The sequence below is a fragment of the Ursus americanus genome, chromosome 24 (assembly GCF_024610735.1).
Source record: "Ursus americanus isolate L20-20 chromosome 24, mUrsAme1.1.p, whole genome shotgun sequence".
Taxonomy (NCBI): Eukaryota; Metazoa; Chordata; class Mammalia; order Carnivora; family Ursidae; genus Ursus; species Ursus americanus.
In genome coordinates this window covers 37,791,146-37,809,562 of record NC_142150.1, presented here as the reverse complement: position 1 = coordinate 37,809,562, position 18,417 = coordinate 37,791,146, and the positions used below count along the sequence as shown (strand labels likewise).

General features: G+C 60.9%; 1 protein-coding gene across 5 annotated transcripts in view; it reads right to left on the bottom strand.

Annotated features, from left to right (window-relative positions):
• DAGLA (diacylglycerol lipase alpha) overlaps nucleotides 1-18,417 on the bottom strand; it is a 61,455-nt gene that overhangs the window by 12,030 nt on the left and 31,008 nt on the right. For 3 of the 5 annotated variants that reach the window (XM_045786821.2, XM_045786824.2, XM_045786823.2), the window contains exons 2-9: nucleotides 12,940-13,078; nucleotides 12,353-12,564; nucleotides 10,932-11,033; nucleotides 10,358-10,496; nucleotides 6,868-6,955; nucleotides 4,732-4,866; nucleotides 4,119-4,196; nucleotides 2,146-2,270 (exon numbers count right to left, since the gene is read on the bottom strand). In XM_045786821.2, the coding sequence (XP_045642777.1) occupies nucleotides 2,146-2,270; nucleotides 4,119-4,196; nucleotides 4,732-4,866; nucleotides 6,868-6,955; nucleotides 10,358-10,496; nucleotides 10,932-11,033; nucleotides 12,353-12,564; nucleotides 12,940-13,034 (974 nt within the window). In that variant the 5' untranslated portion in view covers nucleotides 13,035-13,078. Of the gene's footprint in view, nucleotides 1-2,145; nucleotides 2,271-4,118; nucleotides 4,197-4,731; nucleotides 4,867-6,867; nucleotides 6,956-10,357; nucleotides 10,497-10,931; nucleotides 11,034-11,369; nucleotides 12,565-12,939; nucleotides 13,079-18,140; nucleotides 18,408-18,417 lie in introns of those variants that run through there. The other 2 variants (XM_045786822.2, XM_045786825.2) reach the window with 2 other exon arrangements.

Here is an 18,417-nt window from a genome sequence, read left to right as displayed (position 1 = left end):
TACTCTTGCCCTCGACATTCTCAGTCGGCAGCCAAAGTGACCCTCTAAGACGTAAGTCGAGCCATGTCGCTTCACACAAAACCCTACGCTGAGGCCCTTCCTGTGCAGTGTAAGAGCTGGAGTCCTTGCCAGGGTCCACGGCGCTGCCCCATCGGGCCTCGGTTCTCTGGCTCGCTGCCTCCGACTTCCCTTAGGCCACACTGCCTGCCCTCGGATGCACTGGCCAGACTGCACCACAGGACTTCTCACTTCCTTCCGGCTTCTGCTCAAATGTATGTCACGGTGAGGTCCACCCTGGTCACCTCCTCTAGCACAGCCAGCCCCCTGCCGCCGTTCCCCGGCCTGACAACACCTCCCCAGGGTTCTCCCCAGCGTCCCTCTGCTCCTACAGGCTCCGCGTCCTTGTGTGTGTACTGTCCGCACCTCCCCCCAGGAAACGGCTCCACAGGGCCGGGTTTGCTCTGCCTGTGTACAGCCGCGACCCCCGTACCAGGCACACAGCCCGCGTCCCCCAGATGAACAGCAGAGGGCCGGAGGGGTGCAGCGGCTCCTCGGGCCGCCAGAGGGAGCCAGCAGCCAACAGATGGGCCCGAGTGGGCTCGCTGTCACGAGAGGACAATTGAGATTTTATCAAGAATCCTGAATTTCTTGGGACAAACCCAGAGGTTTGTCCTCACCTAAGCAGCACCTAAGGGACTGTTACCTACTTCCTAATGAGGCGAGGCCTCGCTGGGAAAACTCAGGTCCAGCCGAGTCTGGGAAGCTTCGGGGCCTGGGGTGGGTGACTACCTCAAGGCATGTGGGGGGGCCTCCACCAACTGTAGGGCCAAGTGGGGGCCAGCCCGGGCCTGGGGGCCAGACTCTTGTTCCCAGGCAGCTGCCTCCTCTCTCCAGCCTCAGCCAGCATGTGGCCACCACAGTGCGGCCTTCAGGGACAGACCCTTGGGCTCGAGGGCGGTCTTCTTTCCCCTTGCAGGCCCGAGAAGCCAAGAAATCGCAGCAACCCTCCTGTCTGAGGATCCCCTGAGTGCCCAGCCCGTCAGCCACTCCCTGGCTTCTGAAGTACCCCATGGGCAGGCGGGACGGGCACTGCCCGCACCGACAATGTCCCCACCCTGCCAGTGAGTAACGGAGCAGGGCCTGTCAGAGCCGGGGTCTCGAGACTCCTGGTCTGGAGCTCATTTTGAGAAGCTTCTCAGCAGTGGCAGGGATTCCTAAGGACGCTGGGAGGAACGCCAGCTGTGGGAGGGGGCGTGGGGTGCCTGGTCCACTCACTCTGTCACTGGGGGATGGGGAGAAAGGGGTCCCAAGAGCCACCCAGCTTTCTGTAGAAAGGAAGGGCCCCGCAGGAGGGGGTGTGGCTGCCCCAAGGGCAGGGGAGTCACAGAATGCCAGCCTTTCCAGACCAGGGAGCCAGGGAGCTGTCCTCCTTCTGTCTGGGCTGGGCTAAGGTTGGAGACACCGAGGACGGGGAAGGGCCCCTCCCGGAGCTGTGCCCTTCTCTGGCCCAGTGAGGAAAGCACAGTGTCTGCCCAGCCCCCAGAGGTGGGCTGTGGGCAGGTCTGGGGCAGGTGCCTTGCCAAATCCCTGTGAAGAGGGTCAAAGTCTTTCACTAAAGGGCCTTTTTGATGCCCTTCCAGAGGCCTCCATGGACTGGGTCTCTACTTTCAGAAAGACAGGGCACAGGACAGGAGCAGGAGAAAGAAAGATGTAGGTAGAGGGGAGGGGAGAGGAGAGGCGGAGCAGGGCAGAGAGGGATGGGAGGGGAAGGGAGCCAGCAGTGTCAGAGGCTAGGCAACACTCATTCAATCCTCTCAAAACAACTCCAGGAGGAATGTATTGCCATCCCCACTTTCCAGGTGAAGAAACTGAGCCTTGCAAAGGTAGGCCGACTTGCCCAAGGCTACAAGTGACAAAATCTGGATTCAAACCAAATACTGTGTGATTCCAAAGCCCACGGTCTTCCTCGCCTCAGGATAACGCGCCACTAGAGAGGTCGAGGCCCAGAGGCGGTGAGGAAGAGAAGCCATGCAGGCCACAGACCACAGCGGAGATGGGAACAGGCACAGTCTGTTTGGGGAGAGTCTCCCACCGGCTGGCCCAGCCTCAGGACCTCTGCCGGAAGGACGGGACGGGGGTACTCACGAGCAGGACCGTGCCAGCTGGCAGAGGCCGCAGGCCGGCTTCCGCATCAGGTACATGGGCCACCCGTAGGCGGCCAGGGCGAAGAGCATGTAGTAGCAGACGTCCTTATAGCGGAGCATCTCTTGCTGGAAGAGAGGAGGCGGAGGCGGTCACCTCTTGCCCTTCCGGCCTGCAGCTTCTAGGCCCAAGGGGCTTCCCTGGATGGGGGAGGGAGCTGCCCTCCTGGCCTCCCCAAGGACCGCAGGCCCACCCTGCTCCCGTCCTGGAGGAAGGACCGCTCGTCCAGATGATAATTGCATTTCCCTAATTATCTCCATGCAACCAGGGCACGAAGCCTCCTGGGACCTGTTCTGCTGCTCCAGCCTCAGAATTAATGATTTGGGGACAGAAAAACACTCGGAGCACTGGATCGATTTCCTTGTCCGTTTTCCAGAGAAGGGAAGCAAGGGGGAGGTATGAAGGGCAACCACCCCGCCTTGGGAATCCGGCCTGGGAAGGGAAGTTTAACCCTGAGACGCCCTGGGCTGGGGGTGTCCGGGCCCTCAGCTGGGGGTGTCCGGGTCTGGAGCAGCAGGGCCGGCCCTGGAGACACTGGGTGACCTGACAAGTCATCAACACTGTCTCAGCCTGCAAGTTCTTTGTCCGCAAATATGGGGAGACTCCAGTTTGACTGGGCAAGTCATGGGCTCCGCAGGGATGTCTGGAGCAGATTGGGATCTCTGTGGAGAAAGGTGCCAGTTTGAAACCCAGCGTCTAAGGCCAGTGGCTACTATCAGCCCGCTGGACTGGAAGGATCCGGGAAGCACAGGTGTCCCAGCAAAGCGGCATCCAGTGTCCCGGGTGTGCCAGGCGCCAGAGGGCTACTGCACTTAGGGGGAATTAGTCACCTTGTAAAAGTTAAAGAGGGTGATTAGTCATCTTCTGAAGAGAAACAGGTAGCACCTTAATAAGGGCCCAGAGGGGTGGAACCATCCCCGGGCCAGCTCTGTCTGCTCTTTAGGAATGAGCTAGAGAAGGTAATTATCCTCTCCGTGTGTCGTGTGTCGGAGCTCGGCTCCGGCTGGAGGGCGGGGTGCTGGCAGGCTCTGCCACGTGGGGGGCAGGGACCCCAGCACCTCAAGGCTCTGCGGCCCGCCTCTGGCCCCTCCTCCTTCACATGGTGAGAGAGCCCAGGGCAACCCGGGTAAGCGAGGCTGGGCCCCTGCTGCGAGCGGGCCGTTTTCAGAGGGGATGCACACGCCTACTTTGGGCAGTGGGGACAGACAGAGACTGGAGGCTTTTCTAGGGGATTTAGATACGAGGGAGGAATCCTTTCTAGTAGGTCCCGACTGGGAACCGGACTCAGAATGGCTCCTTCCCTCCCCACTAGAGCTCTGGGTGGCAGGTGTGCCCAGGTCCATTATGCATACAGGAACAGGCTCAGAGGGGAGGGAGGACTTGCTCAAGGCCACAGCGACAGCGGCAGAGCTGAAGCGCCCCTCAGTTTGCTCCTGAGGCCGCTGGCTGCAGTTTCAGCTGGGGGAACACAGTGCCCTTGTGGGGGGAGGGGTTCCCTGGCCACAGGATTGGTCCCACCTTTATCTGTGAAATACTGGGTTTCTTGCGAAGAGGTTGCGCTGCTCAAAAAAGCTTGAAACCAGTGAGGCACGTCGTGCTGCCTCTTAGGACAGCAACAGCAATCGGATAAGCAGCTCACCCCCGTGAAGCCATGACCTCAAGAGGCCGGGGCCAAACATTCTGAGTGTGGTGAAGCTGATTCCAGGGTTTTGACTGTGGGACCAGCATGATGGGGGCGGTCCTCAGGAAGAAGGGTGGGAACTAGGAGGGAGGCTGCATGGAGAGCTGCAGGGGGACCCACAGAGGAGCAGGTGCAGCCCATGCTGTGGGGGCAGCAGGCAGGTGGTCTGCTCAGGCCGCCTCGGCAGAGGGGAGGGACCTGGAGTGGGGTGGGATGGGACGTGGCTCTGACTCACCGAGTTCTTGAGGTCGAGATACTTGGTGTTTCTGGTCACTGGCATCCCAGACAGGAAGGTCAAAATGTCATTGTTCGCCTGTAAAACCAGGGTGTGAAAGCGACTGTCCCAGGTCCAGGGGGCATGGCTGAGAAAGGGGTCCAGGCCCCCCAGACTCTGACTGCTTCCCAGGGGCCTGAACGTCCAAAGGAGTGTGTGGTTTCTAGCCCTTCCACGAACCAGCCAGTCTTCCCAAATCAGAGGTCTTCTCACATGTCCAGCTGCTCCCTTTCCACCAAAAGCATCAAACACCACTCCCCACCCCCGCCCCCGGGGACATTTCTGCCCAAGCTGAGGGTAACATGCTTTGTAGGGGATGCCGGGAGATCCCAGCTGGGATCAGGGTTTGGGGGGGGGGGTGGAATGGAAGCAAGTGCGGAGGCCCGAAGCACTGAGCATCACTCATGAGGGCCTCGTGGTTAGAAGTCTCTGGCGGCTGGCCCAGCAGAGGGAAGTCACTCAAGCCAGAGCCAGGAGGAGAGGTGGCATCAGGGGGTGACCGGGGGGACCCCGGGGAGCGGGCACAGCAGCAGCAGGGCAGCGGGGAGAGGCCCGGAGGATGGCGGGTGCTCACCTCGTCCAGCACGGCGTTGCGCTTGGCCCGCTGCCGCTGCCGGAGCAGCACCAGACCAGCGATGATGTCGGATGGCACGATGTCGAGGTCGCGGAAAAACTCGGCGAAGAGGTAGGCGATTTCTGAGTAGGCATCCTGTGAGGTCCAGGGGGGGCGGGAGGCAGGGGCAGGGGAGCGGGAGAGAGGGCAAGAGACCGGGCATGAATCCCCCCAGGCTGGGGCTCTGCTCTGGGCCCAGTGCCAGCTTGCCCCCGGCACCTGCTCTGCACCGGCCGGGCCCAACCCCGCATGGCCCTCTGCAGCCGTGACCCCGAGGGCCCTAGCCTGGGCTCTGGGCCCCCGCAGACCTGGCCAGAGCTGTCTGCGACAGCCACTGAACCTTGTCCGTCCTCCACCTCCCAGCCCTCTTCTGTCCTCAGAGCTCCTACAGCACTCACCATCACCGCCTACCACGCACAGATGCCAACGTGAGCCATTTCCTGTTCTTTCCCCAGCCACTAGGAATCAAGGCCTGCTCGGCCCGGCTTGTTTCTCCTCCGCCTTTCTCTCTAGCAGAGAAGCCAAAACTGAGCTCCTGGCTACTGCCTCCCCACACTGAGTTTCTTCCCACCTCCCATTAGCTGTGACCTTGAAGGGCCTCCTAAGGACTGAGCCTCCAGGGTGTCAGGCCCCCTCCCCCACCTGCCCACAGCTGCAGGCTCAGGGACCCTCATGATGTGCCTGGAGAAGGCTGCGACGCCGGGCCAGTGGCCCCTCTACGGTCTCCGCTAGCCTGGTCCTCGGGCCAGCCTGAGCCCAGGGCAGAAGGCAGGAGGCACACCCGTCAGTGGGCTCCGCATCCTCCCCACCTCCGTCCAAGTGGAAGTTGGGAACCTCTTCCCTAACCTGCTGGGGGGAGCAAACTCATGGCAAGTGATTCTCTCTCGCTGGGTTTCACCCTTGAGTGCCTGGCACTCGTAAGAGAACAAAAATCAGGGGTTGCAAACTCAAAGGCCTAATGAGGCCTAATGAGGCCAAACGGCGCGAGCTACTACTCGCTCTGGCTGACTGCCCTGCGAGGGGCCCGCGCTGCCACATCTAGAAATACGAAACTGTACATGAATGCCCTGATTTTTCACATTGGCACTCAGTTCAAATTTTAAGCCACCCAGCACAGAGTGATCAAAATGTGCTCTGGGCTGGGCCTGGTCCCCAGGGTTCGATGGGACCCAGATCCTGGGCCACCCGTCCCCGCCGCGCCCTAACATCAGCCCCAACTCTGCCATGTGCCCAGGAGGGGTGGGTGTGTTCCCCTGACCCTCCAGAGAGGCCCGTGGGGTGATCCCCACCCACCAGGGAACCTCCAGGAAGAGAGGGGCTTTCTTATATCTGATTACTCACTCTACAGCTCCCCAGGGGCTGCTGGTGGAAAGGAGCCACTCAGGCTTCCAGTGGCTTCCATGGAGGGCACTTGCTGTCTGGCTCAGGGAGGAGTGGTCTCCCGACCTCACTGGCTCTGCCACTAACTAGCTGTGGGACGCTGAGCAAGTCACACCACCTCTCTGGGCCTCAGCTCTCTGATCTGCAAAATGAGGGGTGGGGGGTGGGGGAACACTAGATGGTCTCTAAGGGTCCTGCCAGCACGGGGGGGGGGTCTGCCTCAAGGACCCCAAGGGCCCTACCTCCCCCCCAGGGGCTGCCCTCTGCTGAGCCGGCCTTCCTTCAGCAGCACTGGGCCCCTCCAGCGGCTTCTCCGAGCACCAGGTATGGAGGGCTGGCTGTGAGCGTCTGGGGCTCGGCACCTGACAGCTCCGACAGATCTCCCAGAGGCCTTTGCAGCTGGTGACACGTTGCTTTTCTTTGCTTTCAGGTCACCCTGATTTTTTAGTATCTCCTCTCCTAAACTATTCAAAGTTCCAAGGGCGTAGATGAAAGGTCTTGAAACCTTGCTGTCCCCTTGACGAAGCAAGGGATTGGCTGCTTCACACGCCGGAGGGAGTGAGTAGGTCAGTGGATAACAGGTCCTCACCTTGCTCCTGCTTAAAACTCAGCGCCCTTCCAGCAGCCCTGCCCCACCCGGCTCTGCCAAGGAGTGACGGCCCCTAAGTGGCTGCCAGCAGGATGTGAGCCAGAGGGAAGTGACCTCCCAGTACTTACTGACTGGGAGTCCTTGGTCCGAGTGCAGCAGAGGAACACTTTGAGCCGGCGCGACCAGCTGGTGGCCTGACCCTCCTCTAAGCGGTGCCTGCAAAGGGAGAGAGTTGGTATGTGTGAGGTCAGGACACGGGACCAGAAGAGCCATGACCCAGATGTGATGGGAACAGGGCGGCCTGTTCCCAGGATCCCACCAAAGGGCTCTCCAGCAGAGGGTCTAGGAAAGAACAAGCCTGGGCCTGGCCAAAGCTGGGTAGCCAGTGAGCTGGTGACATGTCAGCCAGCATGACCCTCCCTGGGGGGGACCCCTGCTGGCCTAAGATGCCATATGGTTGGCCATGCTCCCAGCTCCTGGCAGACTGAATACCAGCATGTCCCGGGGGGCTTTAGAGGTGGGAGCCCAAACTGGGCACTGCTCTGTGGCTCAGGTGTCCAACAGCTCAAACTAAGAGCCCTGGGACACCGAAGCAGGGTGCTGGGCCTCTTAGCCAACTCACTGCAGCAGACCTGTTGGACGGACTTGCTTCCCTTTGGAAAGGATTTCAGAAACCCAACACACTTCGTATTTGGGCGAAGTTTAAGGGGTGCATAAGGCTCTGCATCTCCCAGCTCCTTGGATCTGTTACATTAGAGGGGACGAGGGCCCCCACCTTTCATCTCCATGGCTGGCGCCTGTCCATTCCCTCCCCCAGCCCCAGCCCCAGCCCCAGTGTGTCTAGCTGCTCTGATGGGGAGTCAGGGTATCCAGTAGGCTGCAACCAAAGGCAGGGCAGCTGGCCAATTATCCACAGAGACCCTTCCAATGCTGGATGCCCAGACATCAGTGTAGTTTTTTTGTTTGTTTTATTTTTAAAGATTCTATTTATTTTTATTTGAGAGAGAGAGCGAGAGCACGCAAGCAGGCGCAAAGGGAGAGGAAGAGGGAGAAGCAGACTCCCCTGCTGAGCAGGGAGCCCGATGCGGGGCTCGATCCCAGGACCTTGAGATAATGACCTGAGCTGAAGGCAGACGCTTAACCGACTAAGCCACTCAGGCACCCCGAAATCGGTGTTTTGAGCATAAATTTAAGAGACCCAACATTAAATATGTAAGCTTCCAGACTAAGCAAGAAGAGGCTGGTTTGCATTTGTGACATGTGCCCCACCCCCCGTCCCTGTAGATGCTGATGCTTGATGGTCAGTAGGGGAAGGTGCGGGTGGCCCCATATGCCTGCAAGGCACTTAGTATCCATCAGGAGTGACAGGCCAGGCCCTCTTTCCCGAGCCCTTTGGCTTCCCTCTGCAGCAAAGGGCTGCTTCCTGCAGCCCTGGTTCCATAAGGCAGTGGGCCACAAGGACAGGGAACGCCACAGGGCTTTCGAGGGCTAGAGGAGGGGTTAGGAAAGGGTACGAGGGGTACAAGGGAATTGCTGCTTCTGGAATCTACCAGCTCGAAGGGATTTGGGCAGCCTTACATCATAAAGCAACATCCCCCTGCCAGGGGCTTCGTGAAGGGACAGCATGCTGGCAAGCCAGAGCATCACATTCTTTGACCTTTTCTAATCTAATGGGCTTTTAAACATTCAAAGCGTATTTCTTACGGGGCCTCTGGCTGATAGAAATGCTGAAGTGTATGCTTTACTGCACTACCCCTTATGCCCACCAGGAGGCAGATGGAACCACTGGCAGGTTTGGCCTGATGCATCAGTTAGGCTGCAGAGACCAACACAGGCAGAGAAATACTGAATCCGGACAGCAAGTTCATGGACCGAGCACCCCCTCTGGGAGTGCAGACACCCCTGCAAAGATCCAAGGTCTTCCCAGCACTCCTCCCTGGGAGCAACCCATCTCCTCACCCCTACCAGATTTCACTGGAAGGAGAGAGGGCCCAGGACTTAAACAGCTTCCTGACCTCCGGATGTTAAAATAACCTGTCAGTGTGGCACGGGGTGGGGGGTGGGGGGGGGGCTTGTGTGCATCCCCAAACCTGGAAGTGGATGAAAGGCAGGCAGGCTTGAAAATGTCTTTGTGAGAAAAACTGTTGATTTCAGAGCTGAGGGAGGGCCAGTGGAGACCAGCCTGAGAGGCGGTCACATTAACCAAGCCGCAGCCTAGGCTGCCCTCCCGACCCCTGCAGAGAGCTGGAGAAGATGCAACAGGTCAGAGCCCGTGAGCTCTGAGGCCTCTTACCCCCACAGCGCCCGAAACTGCAGGACAACTTTCTAATTAAAACGACTGCCCCCAACTGCAAAGGCGTTGGCTTCCCTGGGCCCCAAAGGCAATTACCCAGAGTCAGGGACGGGAGATTTTTTCCCAGGGCCCCAGAAGCCCAGAAACCAGGTCAGGTGGGGGCGTATGCCCAGAATGAGCAAAATGGAACGGGTGGTGGTGGCCTGCTACGCCGGGAGGGAGAACGGGCTCTGGGGCCTTGGCTCTAAGACCTGGTATTTTGGGCTGGGAAGTGGCCAGCCCAGGCACGGGTGTGGCTTTGGCTGCTATTCCGAGCTGACGTGGAGGGCCTGAGGGGAGCCGAAAGCAGAGGCGCAGGAGGGTGGGGTGAGGAGAATTCCCACCGGGCCTGGGGGCCTGGGCAACCCGCTGGTCTGGCCGAGGGCTCCTGACTCCCCTGCCCTGGAGATGGAGTGCCGGCTCTGGTCCCCATCAGCAGGACCTGGGGCAAGTGACCTGCCCTCTCGGGAACTTGGGCTCCTCATCCGTAGAATGGGTCTCCTAAGGGTACCAGGGTCGGCAAAAGGACTGAGTGGACTGATGGTGGGAAAGGGCTCATGGCAGGGCCTCTAAGCCATAGTAGCAGCTCCACGCCACGCCCCGGAAGCCCCAGCCCCCCCGCCCATCTTTTTCTTTCACTAAACAGGAATTACTGTGACCCTGGATTCCCTCTCTCATTTTGTTTTACCATGGCACAGCATTCCCGTTTCTTCAAAACACCATGCAAAACTTACCCCCTCCAGGAGGCCTTCCTTGATTAACCTCCTCCAGCCCCCTTAATCCTAGAGGCAGCCCAGCCTAGCGGCTAGGAGCAAGGGCCCTAAAGCCAGACCCCCTGGGCTGGAGCATAGCCCCACCATAACCCAGCTGTGTCACTCGGGCGAGTCACACGACTTCTCCGCATCCCAGCTCTGTCTGTATTACAGGGATGATGCTAACAGCCCCCTCGTGGAGCTTCTGTCAGTGTGTGTGCTGCCTGGCCTGCTTTGGGTGTGACGTGCTTCCTGCCATGATGACCGCTGTGGTTAACAGCACTGAAGATGGGGCCAATGGTCGCGATGGCCCCATTGACTGGGCACGTACCAAATGTGTGAGCAGAGCATCAACCGCTTTGCCCTTATTTGATTTAAATCTCACGGCAGCAGTCTGAGGCAGGAGCTGTCATGACTCCCGCTTTACAGACCTGGAAACTGAGGCAGGGAGAGGCTAAGACTGTAACCCACGCCCACGGCTGCCGCAAGCTGATATGGGTCTGGGGAGGCACGGGGCCCGCTCTGCCCACTCACCGGAGGTTGTAGGTCCGGAGGTTGCGCTGCCGCCTCTTGGTGGCTCTCAGCTTGACAAAGGTGCGGCCCGTGGGGTCGAAGACGCAGAGGACAGTGATGCAGACACTGAGGATGACCACCCAGTTGCAGACGACCATCCCTGCAGGGCAGCAGTGGGAAGCACGAGGTGGACGTGTTGGGGGGACCTCCCTGGCTCACCAGCTCCGAGGAAAGGGGTGCTGGCACCTCCCCATCATCACCTGCTTCTGGGGCCCCAGAGCAAGGCTCAGAAGCCCTTGGCCCCAGCTGCCGGCCACCTGGTCATCCGTGCTGAGCCACGACCTCACGGCCCACCCTTGGTACAGAGCAGGCAGCTCGGGGGGTTTCCAGCGAGGAGCCGAGGGGCCCTCCACTGTTGCCCACCCCTCCACGCCAGGTCCCCCCGAGGGTGGACGGCCGAGCTCGGGAAGAAGCCCACAGCCTCGGCCCCCACCCTGCCCGGCGTCTCACAGCAACCGTTTCCCTTGGGAGGTGCCTGGACTTCATCCTCTCTAAACTGCCCCGGTCCCTTCCACCCCGGGGCTGGCTGACATACCGAGGGTGACGTTCTTGGCAGTGAGGTCGTTGCAGGAGGTGTAGTACTGAGTGAGCCAGACGATGCCCACGATGGCGTAGATGAACTCGATCACCAGGATGGCTGCAAGGGGAGCAGGGAGCGCGCTGAAGGACCGCACCGTCTGCCTGCCCGGGAAGGGCCCCGGGGCCTCCGCCTGGCCCCTCTGCAGCAGCGGCACCGGACCCCGCCCCCCGGCACGGGCCTCGCAGCGGAGAGGGCCCAGGGAGCGAGGCTGTCCCACCGGCGCTCCGTCCTGCTGCGACGCGCCCAACCTGTTCTAGTCAAGTGCCCTCAGGCCCCGACGCCTCCCTGAGAGGGTGACTGGAAAGGCGGGTGATGAAGAGGCATTTCTGCTCTTTCAGGATTTTAGACTTAGGTCCGTGAACTCTGGTATCGGGCGTATCTCAGGCAAGTTACCTAATCTCCCTGGGCCTCCGCTTCCTCATCTGTAAAATGGGGTGACAACGTCTGCGTTACAGGACTGCGGAGAATTAGATGAGAGAGTGTTCATCTCACGGAGGCTGCTAGTTCCCTGGAGGAGGCTCCAGCACTCGGGGCAGGAGGAGGGAGGCACCCCGGCAGGCGGCGGCTGCTGCGCAAGCCGGGGGTGGGGGCACCGGGCAGCCTTGGAGGCCCCAGCTCCAGAGGCAGCACCCGTGGCAGCTGAGCGTGCGGGCTTGGGAGACAGACGACCTGGGTTCAAATCTCAGCTCTGGCACACGCACACTAGCCATGTGACCTCCCCGGGGCCCCAGAGTCCTCATCCGTAAAGGGAGCCAATAATGGCTCCTCCCTCAGCTAACACGGGGAAGGCCTGGAAGCATGAGAGAAGTGTCCGCTAGGAAAGATGGGGAGGAGCGGCTGGAACCCAAGCCCAGAAAGAGGACACAAGCAGGCCCCCCAGGGAGCTGATCCGGACCGTTGAGGGGCTTCCGGGGAAGGGGGGGGGCGCTCTTTGGGGGAGGATTTCAAAGCAGCAGAAGAGAGGCACTTGGCCTAGAACAGGGGCCAACAAACTTCTCCTGTTAGGGCCAGAGTAAATATTTTAGACTTTGTGGGTCTATTCTCTGTCCCGACTTCTCAGCTCTGCTGCAGCCGTGCACAAGGAGCCAGAGACAGTGAGCACATCAACGGATGAGTGTGGCGGGGTTCCAATAAAACTTTATTTACAAAAACAGACGGCAGGCTGGCTGTGGCCCTCGGGCTGCAGTCTGCCCGCCCCTGGTCTAGAACGCAAGCCCAGTACGTCTGCTGGTTCGCGGCTGGCCCCTGGTGCTGGCCCAGGGCCTGGCCCAGCGCCCGTGCCCCACGCCTGTCGGCCGGCTGAACGGCGGAGCACAGGAGGAGGGTGGAGGTGGGGGTGGTCTGGAGCAGCCCCACCCACGGCGGGTGGCCCTTACCCAGGCGCACGTAGAGCACGTACTGCATGGATTCGCGGGGCTCCGTGTACAGGATGCCCCCGCGCATGCTCAGCCAGATGATGGCCATCTCGGCGATCATGCAGCTCAGCAGGATGCCCAGGTAGCCGCGGCCGTGGTCCACCAGGTTCAGGGAGCAGGCCTCGTTGGGGTTGTAGACCAGGCCGAAGAGCACCACAGACAGGATCACAAACCTGGGGAGACGCACAGTGAGACGGGGCAGGGCAGTCTGCGCACCTTCCGCGGTCCCTGGCCAGCCGGGGCTCGGCGGGTGGACGGCCTCACTGCCTCGGGCTCAGGACCACTGTCCACCTGGCCTCTGCGGACACAGGCGGCCAGGGACAGGGAAGCGAGAGCAGGGAGCCCAGCTGCCAGCCGTGGGCGGACGGCAGTGCAGCCCTGCCCGGCGATGGTGCTGGGTCCAGTGGCAGGGTCTCTGGGCTCCACGTGGGTATCTCCCTAAGCAGTGGGTGTTAGACACCAACTCCTAGGAGCCGGGAGCATGACAGGGTCGGGACGGACGGCTAGAAAGCCTTCTTCCAGGCCTGTGGCGTGGCCCGAAGACTCACCAGGTGGTGTGCAGGAGGAAGAGGAAGATGGCTGGCAGGACGAGGTCATCACTGCCCACAGACCAGCGCCGCCGGAACACCACGATCCCGGGCATGGCTGGCAGCTCTGCAGAGGCTCAGCGGGCCTGGTGCTCACCTCCTGAAAGACAGCAGAGGACCCTGTGGCTGCCTGGGCTGCGGCAGCACCGGGGCCACCACGCTCCTGGCCAGGTGTGCCCAGAGCACAAGCATCTCTCCCAGGCCCCACGGGCCAGGTGCTCCCAAGGCCGTTGGAAATGCTAATCCGTGCCTGGGCAGGACCCACCTCCAGCCCTATCCACCCCCCAGAGCCACTATAAAGGACCTCAGCAGCCAGAGACAGGCTGCGGCCTTACCCCTGAGGACTCTCTTGCCCCCAAGGGGATCGGCTCTCCCTGGGGTTACTGTAACAGTAAGTGCTCAGTTCCATTAAAGACCTGGGCTCATCCCTGCCTCCCCTGACATGGGATGACGGGAACCCCCAGCTCCCCTGTTGCCTTTTCTCAAGGAGACCTGGCCCAGTGTGTGTAGTCCTTGGGGGTGGGGTGGGGGCTTCCCAGACCAAGCGTGGGCCTGTCCCTCAGCACAAACCCAACAAGCCAGGTGGAAGGCTGAAGCCCTTGGGGAGCGTGGGGGGAAGGGCATGCATGGATCTAGCAAGTATGGGGGCAGGAGAGCGCCCAGCACATAGCAGGTGCTCAGTAAATATGGGCTGAACGAGGTCTTCAGTTTCTTGCTTTGCGGAACCCCCGGGAGTACGCTCTATGACTTGATTTCACACTCTTCGGACAGAATGCCCAACTACAACTATGCCTCTCGGTAAGGAGGAACATAGCTGGCATCCAGGGTCAGGGGCGTGACTGCGGCCTCCCAGCCCCTCTGCTGGAAGGGCAGTGAGAGAGTCCCATCCTCCTGGCAACCACACCTCCCATGCCCAGCCTGAGCCATGCAGGCTTCACTGCCCAGTTCGAAACTCTCTGAAGCTGATTTCAAATCAACCGCAGGCCAGCTGCAGGGAGGAGTACCCAGGAATCCAGGGCCCCCACGCCCTAGAGCCCCAGGAGCAAGGGGAGCTCTGCAGGCCAGGAGGCTCCCCACGTGGGGGGTTTGGCCTGGGAGATACTGGTGAGGGGCTCCAGGGTAGCCCTGTGCTGAACTGTGCAGAGGAACCCCTGCCGTGGGGGTGGGCGCCCTGCTGGTGGGCAGCTGCCCCCAGGCCCAAAGGCTTACATGGCACCTGGTCCAGAGGCGGGCGGCAAGTCCTCCTCTCCCCGGTGACGGCTCCGGGGAAAGCAAGTGTCCTCAGAGACCAGCATCACTCGGGAAGCAAGTGCCCGAGTATCCCCCGGCCGGTGGGCACAGCCCTCAGGTTGGACGAGGGGCCATGCGGCCGGGTGGCCAGCGGGCATGTCCAGGCTGGCCCGTCTCTGCCCCTCTCTCTCCCGAGCAGCCACTTCAGCCAGCCGCTGCCAAGCTGCTCCCTGCGAGCTGGCGGCCTGGCGGGCTAGCCTGTCGGGGTCGTGCCTACTCCTCCCCCCCTCAGGAAGTGATGTCATCCCACTCTCTCCAAGGAGGAGTCAGAGCGCGGATTCTGGGAAGTGGGGAGAAGGATGAAGAGCACGGAGCCGTGTGGTGGGGTGGCCGGGCGGGGGCGGGGGGCCTGGGGCCCCAGCAGGGTATGTCCCTGACAAGCAGCTGATGGCCCAGGGACGGGAGGGGCTGGGACACTGTGGGTTGGGAGCCGGGCTGGGGCAGGGCAGAGCTGCCAACAGCTGGTGTTTCAGCCCCCCCGTTTCTCTACAGCCCCTCCCTATCTCCAGGTGGCTTGCCTTAAAAATACTGGGCTCAGGGGGCCCCCTCACATGAATGGGATGACGAGGCCGGCGGGGGGGGGGGGGCGTCCCAGCAGGTGCGGCAGCTCCCAATCCCCTCTAAGCACTAATCCAATCGACCCCTCCAGTGGTGGCTGAAGGGGAGTGCCTTCCCAGGGGGCTGGAGGGTGAGGGTCCCGCCCAGAACATCTTGTTCTCAGGTGGGCCCTGCGGAAGGCCCTCTCCCCAGTCACCTCGGGGGGCACCCGCCTCTCATCCCTACCCTTCACTTCTGGGAGTCTAGACTGGCTAACGCTCCTTCAACTCACACGTGCCATTCACCTCACACCTGCCAACACACACACAGCCCCACCTGTGCACACGGCCCTGCCCTCTCTGCTCTCTGGAGGGAAGGTGGGGAAAGCCTGGCTCCCGGCCCTGCAGGCATAGCCCAAGACGTGTCAAGACACCGGAGAGGTACGGCAGTGGCAGCCTCTGCCCAGGCTCAGGGGGCGACCAGCCTGAGGCCAGCAGCCGTGGTCAGTGCCAGTGCCCACCTAGATCATGTGGCAGGGCTCCTTCGGGCTGACCCCCTGGGTGCCCTGGTATAGGCCTGGGCATCATACCCTGCCCCTCCAGCCCGTCCCCATGGCCAGAGCACCACGGCAGAGTCCTAGGTGTGGGGCTGGTTGCCCTGGCTGCCTGGCTTCGAACCTGGGCCCCACCACCCACTGGCCGTGTGACTTACTAGCTGTGCCTCAGTTTCCTCACCTGTAAAATGTCATTCGACCCCACCTGCTAAAGTTCTGGTGAGGACCACAGGGGAGAACGTCTGCAGAGGCCCCAGACATGCTTGATAATGCCAGGGACGGGCCCAGTGAGCGGGTGAGGCAGAGCCTGAGAGCCCCGGTGGATCAGCCGCCCCTCCCCCGCCTGGGCTAGCGGATACTCCAGCTGGTCAACGACAGGTCACGGGTGTGTGGGATGGGGGGTGACAGGGCCCATGCTGCTGGGAGAGGATGGGCCACTCCATTCCATGCGGACTCATCAATGTCAGGGCTGCTATTTTTAAGGGCCTGAAAGGCACCCTTTCTCTGAGACCCCAGCCCTTTACAATGGGGGCCTGTTCCCCTGCTGGGTGTGATTTCATCTGGAGGAAATGTCTCAGGAGGGGGAGGGCAGAGGCTCTTCCTGGTCTGGGGCTGCCACAAAGCCCCTCCTCTGGCTCTCCTCCCTTGGGGCACAGGGTCAACGCCCTCCAACAACTGCATTTGTGACGCACAGCCTCGCCTCCCTACCCCAGACCAGGGCACCTCCAGGGCGGGAGTGGTGACAGGGGAGAACAGAGGCACTTCTGGGGGCTTCCCATATTCCCTGGCTAGGCCCCCAGCTCAGGCTGGTCTGAATGGGGTGCCAAGACCCTCTGCACGGGGATAGTTTGACTTGAATGGCCTTTGAGAGTCTTTCTGCCCCCATCCACAAAGCCCCATTTCCCTGCTGCTGATTCAGGCCCCTAAGTTAAGTATTAACCATTTTGGGAGTTCCTCTTTCTAAAGATACAAAACCCTTTTTTAAAAAATGCACACGCTATCTCCTACTTTAAAAGCCTTCCATAGCCCCCTATGCCTGCAGGATAAAGTCCAAGCCCCTCAGGCAGTGGCGAAGGGTCTTAGTCTCTGGCTGGCAGGCTGTGCAACCTTGTGCGGGTGCCTTGCCCTCTCTGAGTCCTGGGCCAGAAAGATACTCTCCAACCTCTGGGGATTCAGGACACAGTCAGCTACAAGCACAGAACCTGCCTTCAGACAGCTAGTTCCTTCTGGAAGGGGAGGCACTCCATCCCCTTTGCACATTGCCCCACCTTCCTTTCCCAACTCCCCGCAAAACTTTTGTTTCCCTAAAAACACTTCAGTGGAAGCTTCCACGCTTACTCCAGGCGAAATCCTACTCATCTTTCCAGGCTAGCCAAAAGTCATGGCCTCTTTGAAACCATCCCTGACAGCACCCACCCCCAGCCCCACTCTTCTCGGGCAAAGCAGGCTGCTCCCTTATGGGATCCCCAGACTTCTCATCCCAAAGCAGCCCTGGGCACAGCGTCTTATAGTAAACTTGCCAAGTCCTCGCTGCCTATCCCCACCCCAGCTCAACCAGAGTCCCTAAGGGCTGGGGTCTTGCAGCGTTGTCCCAAACACATCTTACCTCAAACCAGCCCCTCTCCTCCTGAGCAGCCTCAGAGCCCTAAACCACCGCTCCATGCCCCGAAGCTGCTGCAACAGCTCCCCTCCAGCCACAAGGGCCACAGACATGGCTCCTTTCCCTCTTCGCGCATATCCTTGGCTTTTTGGGAAATGTCCCACCCCAGTGCCTCCCCTGACCACTGAGGGAGAACCATCTTCCCCCTCCTAGGGCTCTCTTAACAGTCTGGGGCTTTAGTTTCTTTGTCAGCAACCCGGGTATAAAGGCACCCCTCAGAGGGCTGCAGTGAGAACTGGCTGGGATGATGTCGCTGAGGGCTTGCACAGGGCCGGGCAGACGCCAAGCGTCTATTCGTGGGGCTGTCATAATCGAGCTCCTGAGGGGCTCTCCGGGGACTAGTTGGCAGGGTGATCTGTGACTGGGTGTTGGGGTCTGGGCAGGTCCTGCTGACACCCATGGTTGGCTCCAGCTGGTGAGAAAGGGCTGGACCGAACAGGTATAAGCTTGGACAGGCTAACCTGCCTTCACCACGGGCCTTGGAGGATGGCTGGTTAAAGTACCACAGGCTGGGCCTCATCCTCTGATCCTAAGGTCTCCTTGGGGGTGGCCCTGGGAGCAGGTTTTGGGGAGAAGAGCCCCTTCACAGTGGGTGCTAGGCAGCAGGGTGCCGAGAGCCCCCAGGTGAGGGAGGAGGAGGGCACGGCTGCTGGGTCTATCCTCCGGATGGCCCAGAGCTGGCGGGAGCCTCGAGCGGGGCCAGGTCACTGGAGCCGGGCTGAGCCCAGCCCCCCAGGAGACAGGATGCCATGCTGTGGGAGGCCCGTCGAGGGCCACCTCCAGCTTCCAGGTCAGCCCGTGAGATCTCCCACCTGGCCCGAGGTGGTCGTGGGCCTCCAGGATAGGCTGGGGGTTGAGCTGGAAGAAAGGGATAACGACCAGGTCCAGACCACAGGTCCTGCCACCAGGTGAGCACCTCCTATGCCTCAAGTTCTGGGCTAATCACCTCCCACCCTCGCGGCAGGGATGCAGGGTGACACGAGCACTCAGTCCACAGGCTCTAAAAACAGACCATGCCTGAAAGCTGGCTCTGTACTGACTGGCTGTGTGACCTTGGACAAGTTACTTACCTCTCTGTGCCTCAGCTCCTCATTTCTAAAATGGGCTAAGAACAGTACCTACCTCAGAACTGTCACAGGGTTAGATGGGCCATACGCCGAAGACAGCGGCTGTCACACAGGAAGCGGCCAGCCAACGCTCCTCCAAGAGCACTACTCCCGAAGGAGGCCGTGCGGCTCAGAGACCCCCCGGCTCCCTCCGGGGAGCAGGAGCTCTGCAACAGGAGACACAGGCCATACCTGCTGCCACCCAGGGCTTGCACCTAATGCAGCAATGTCAGGTAGAAGGGGCTCAGAAAGTCTCGTCACCCCCTTTTATGGGCGAGGAAGCAGGTTCAGAA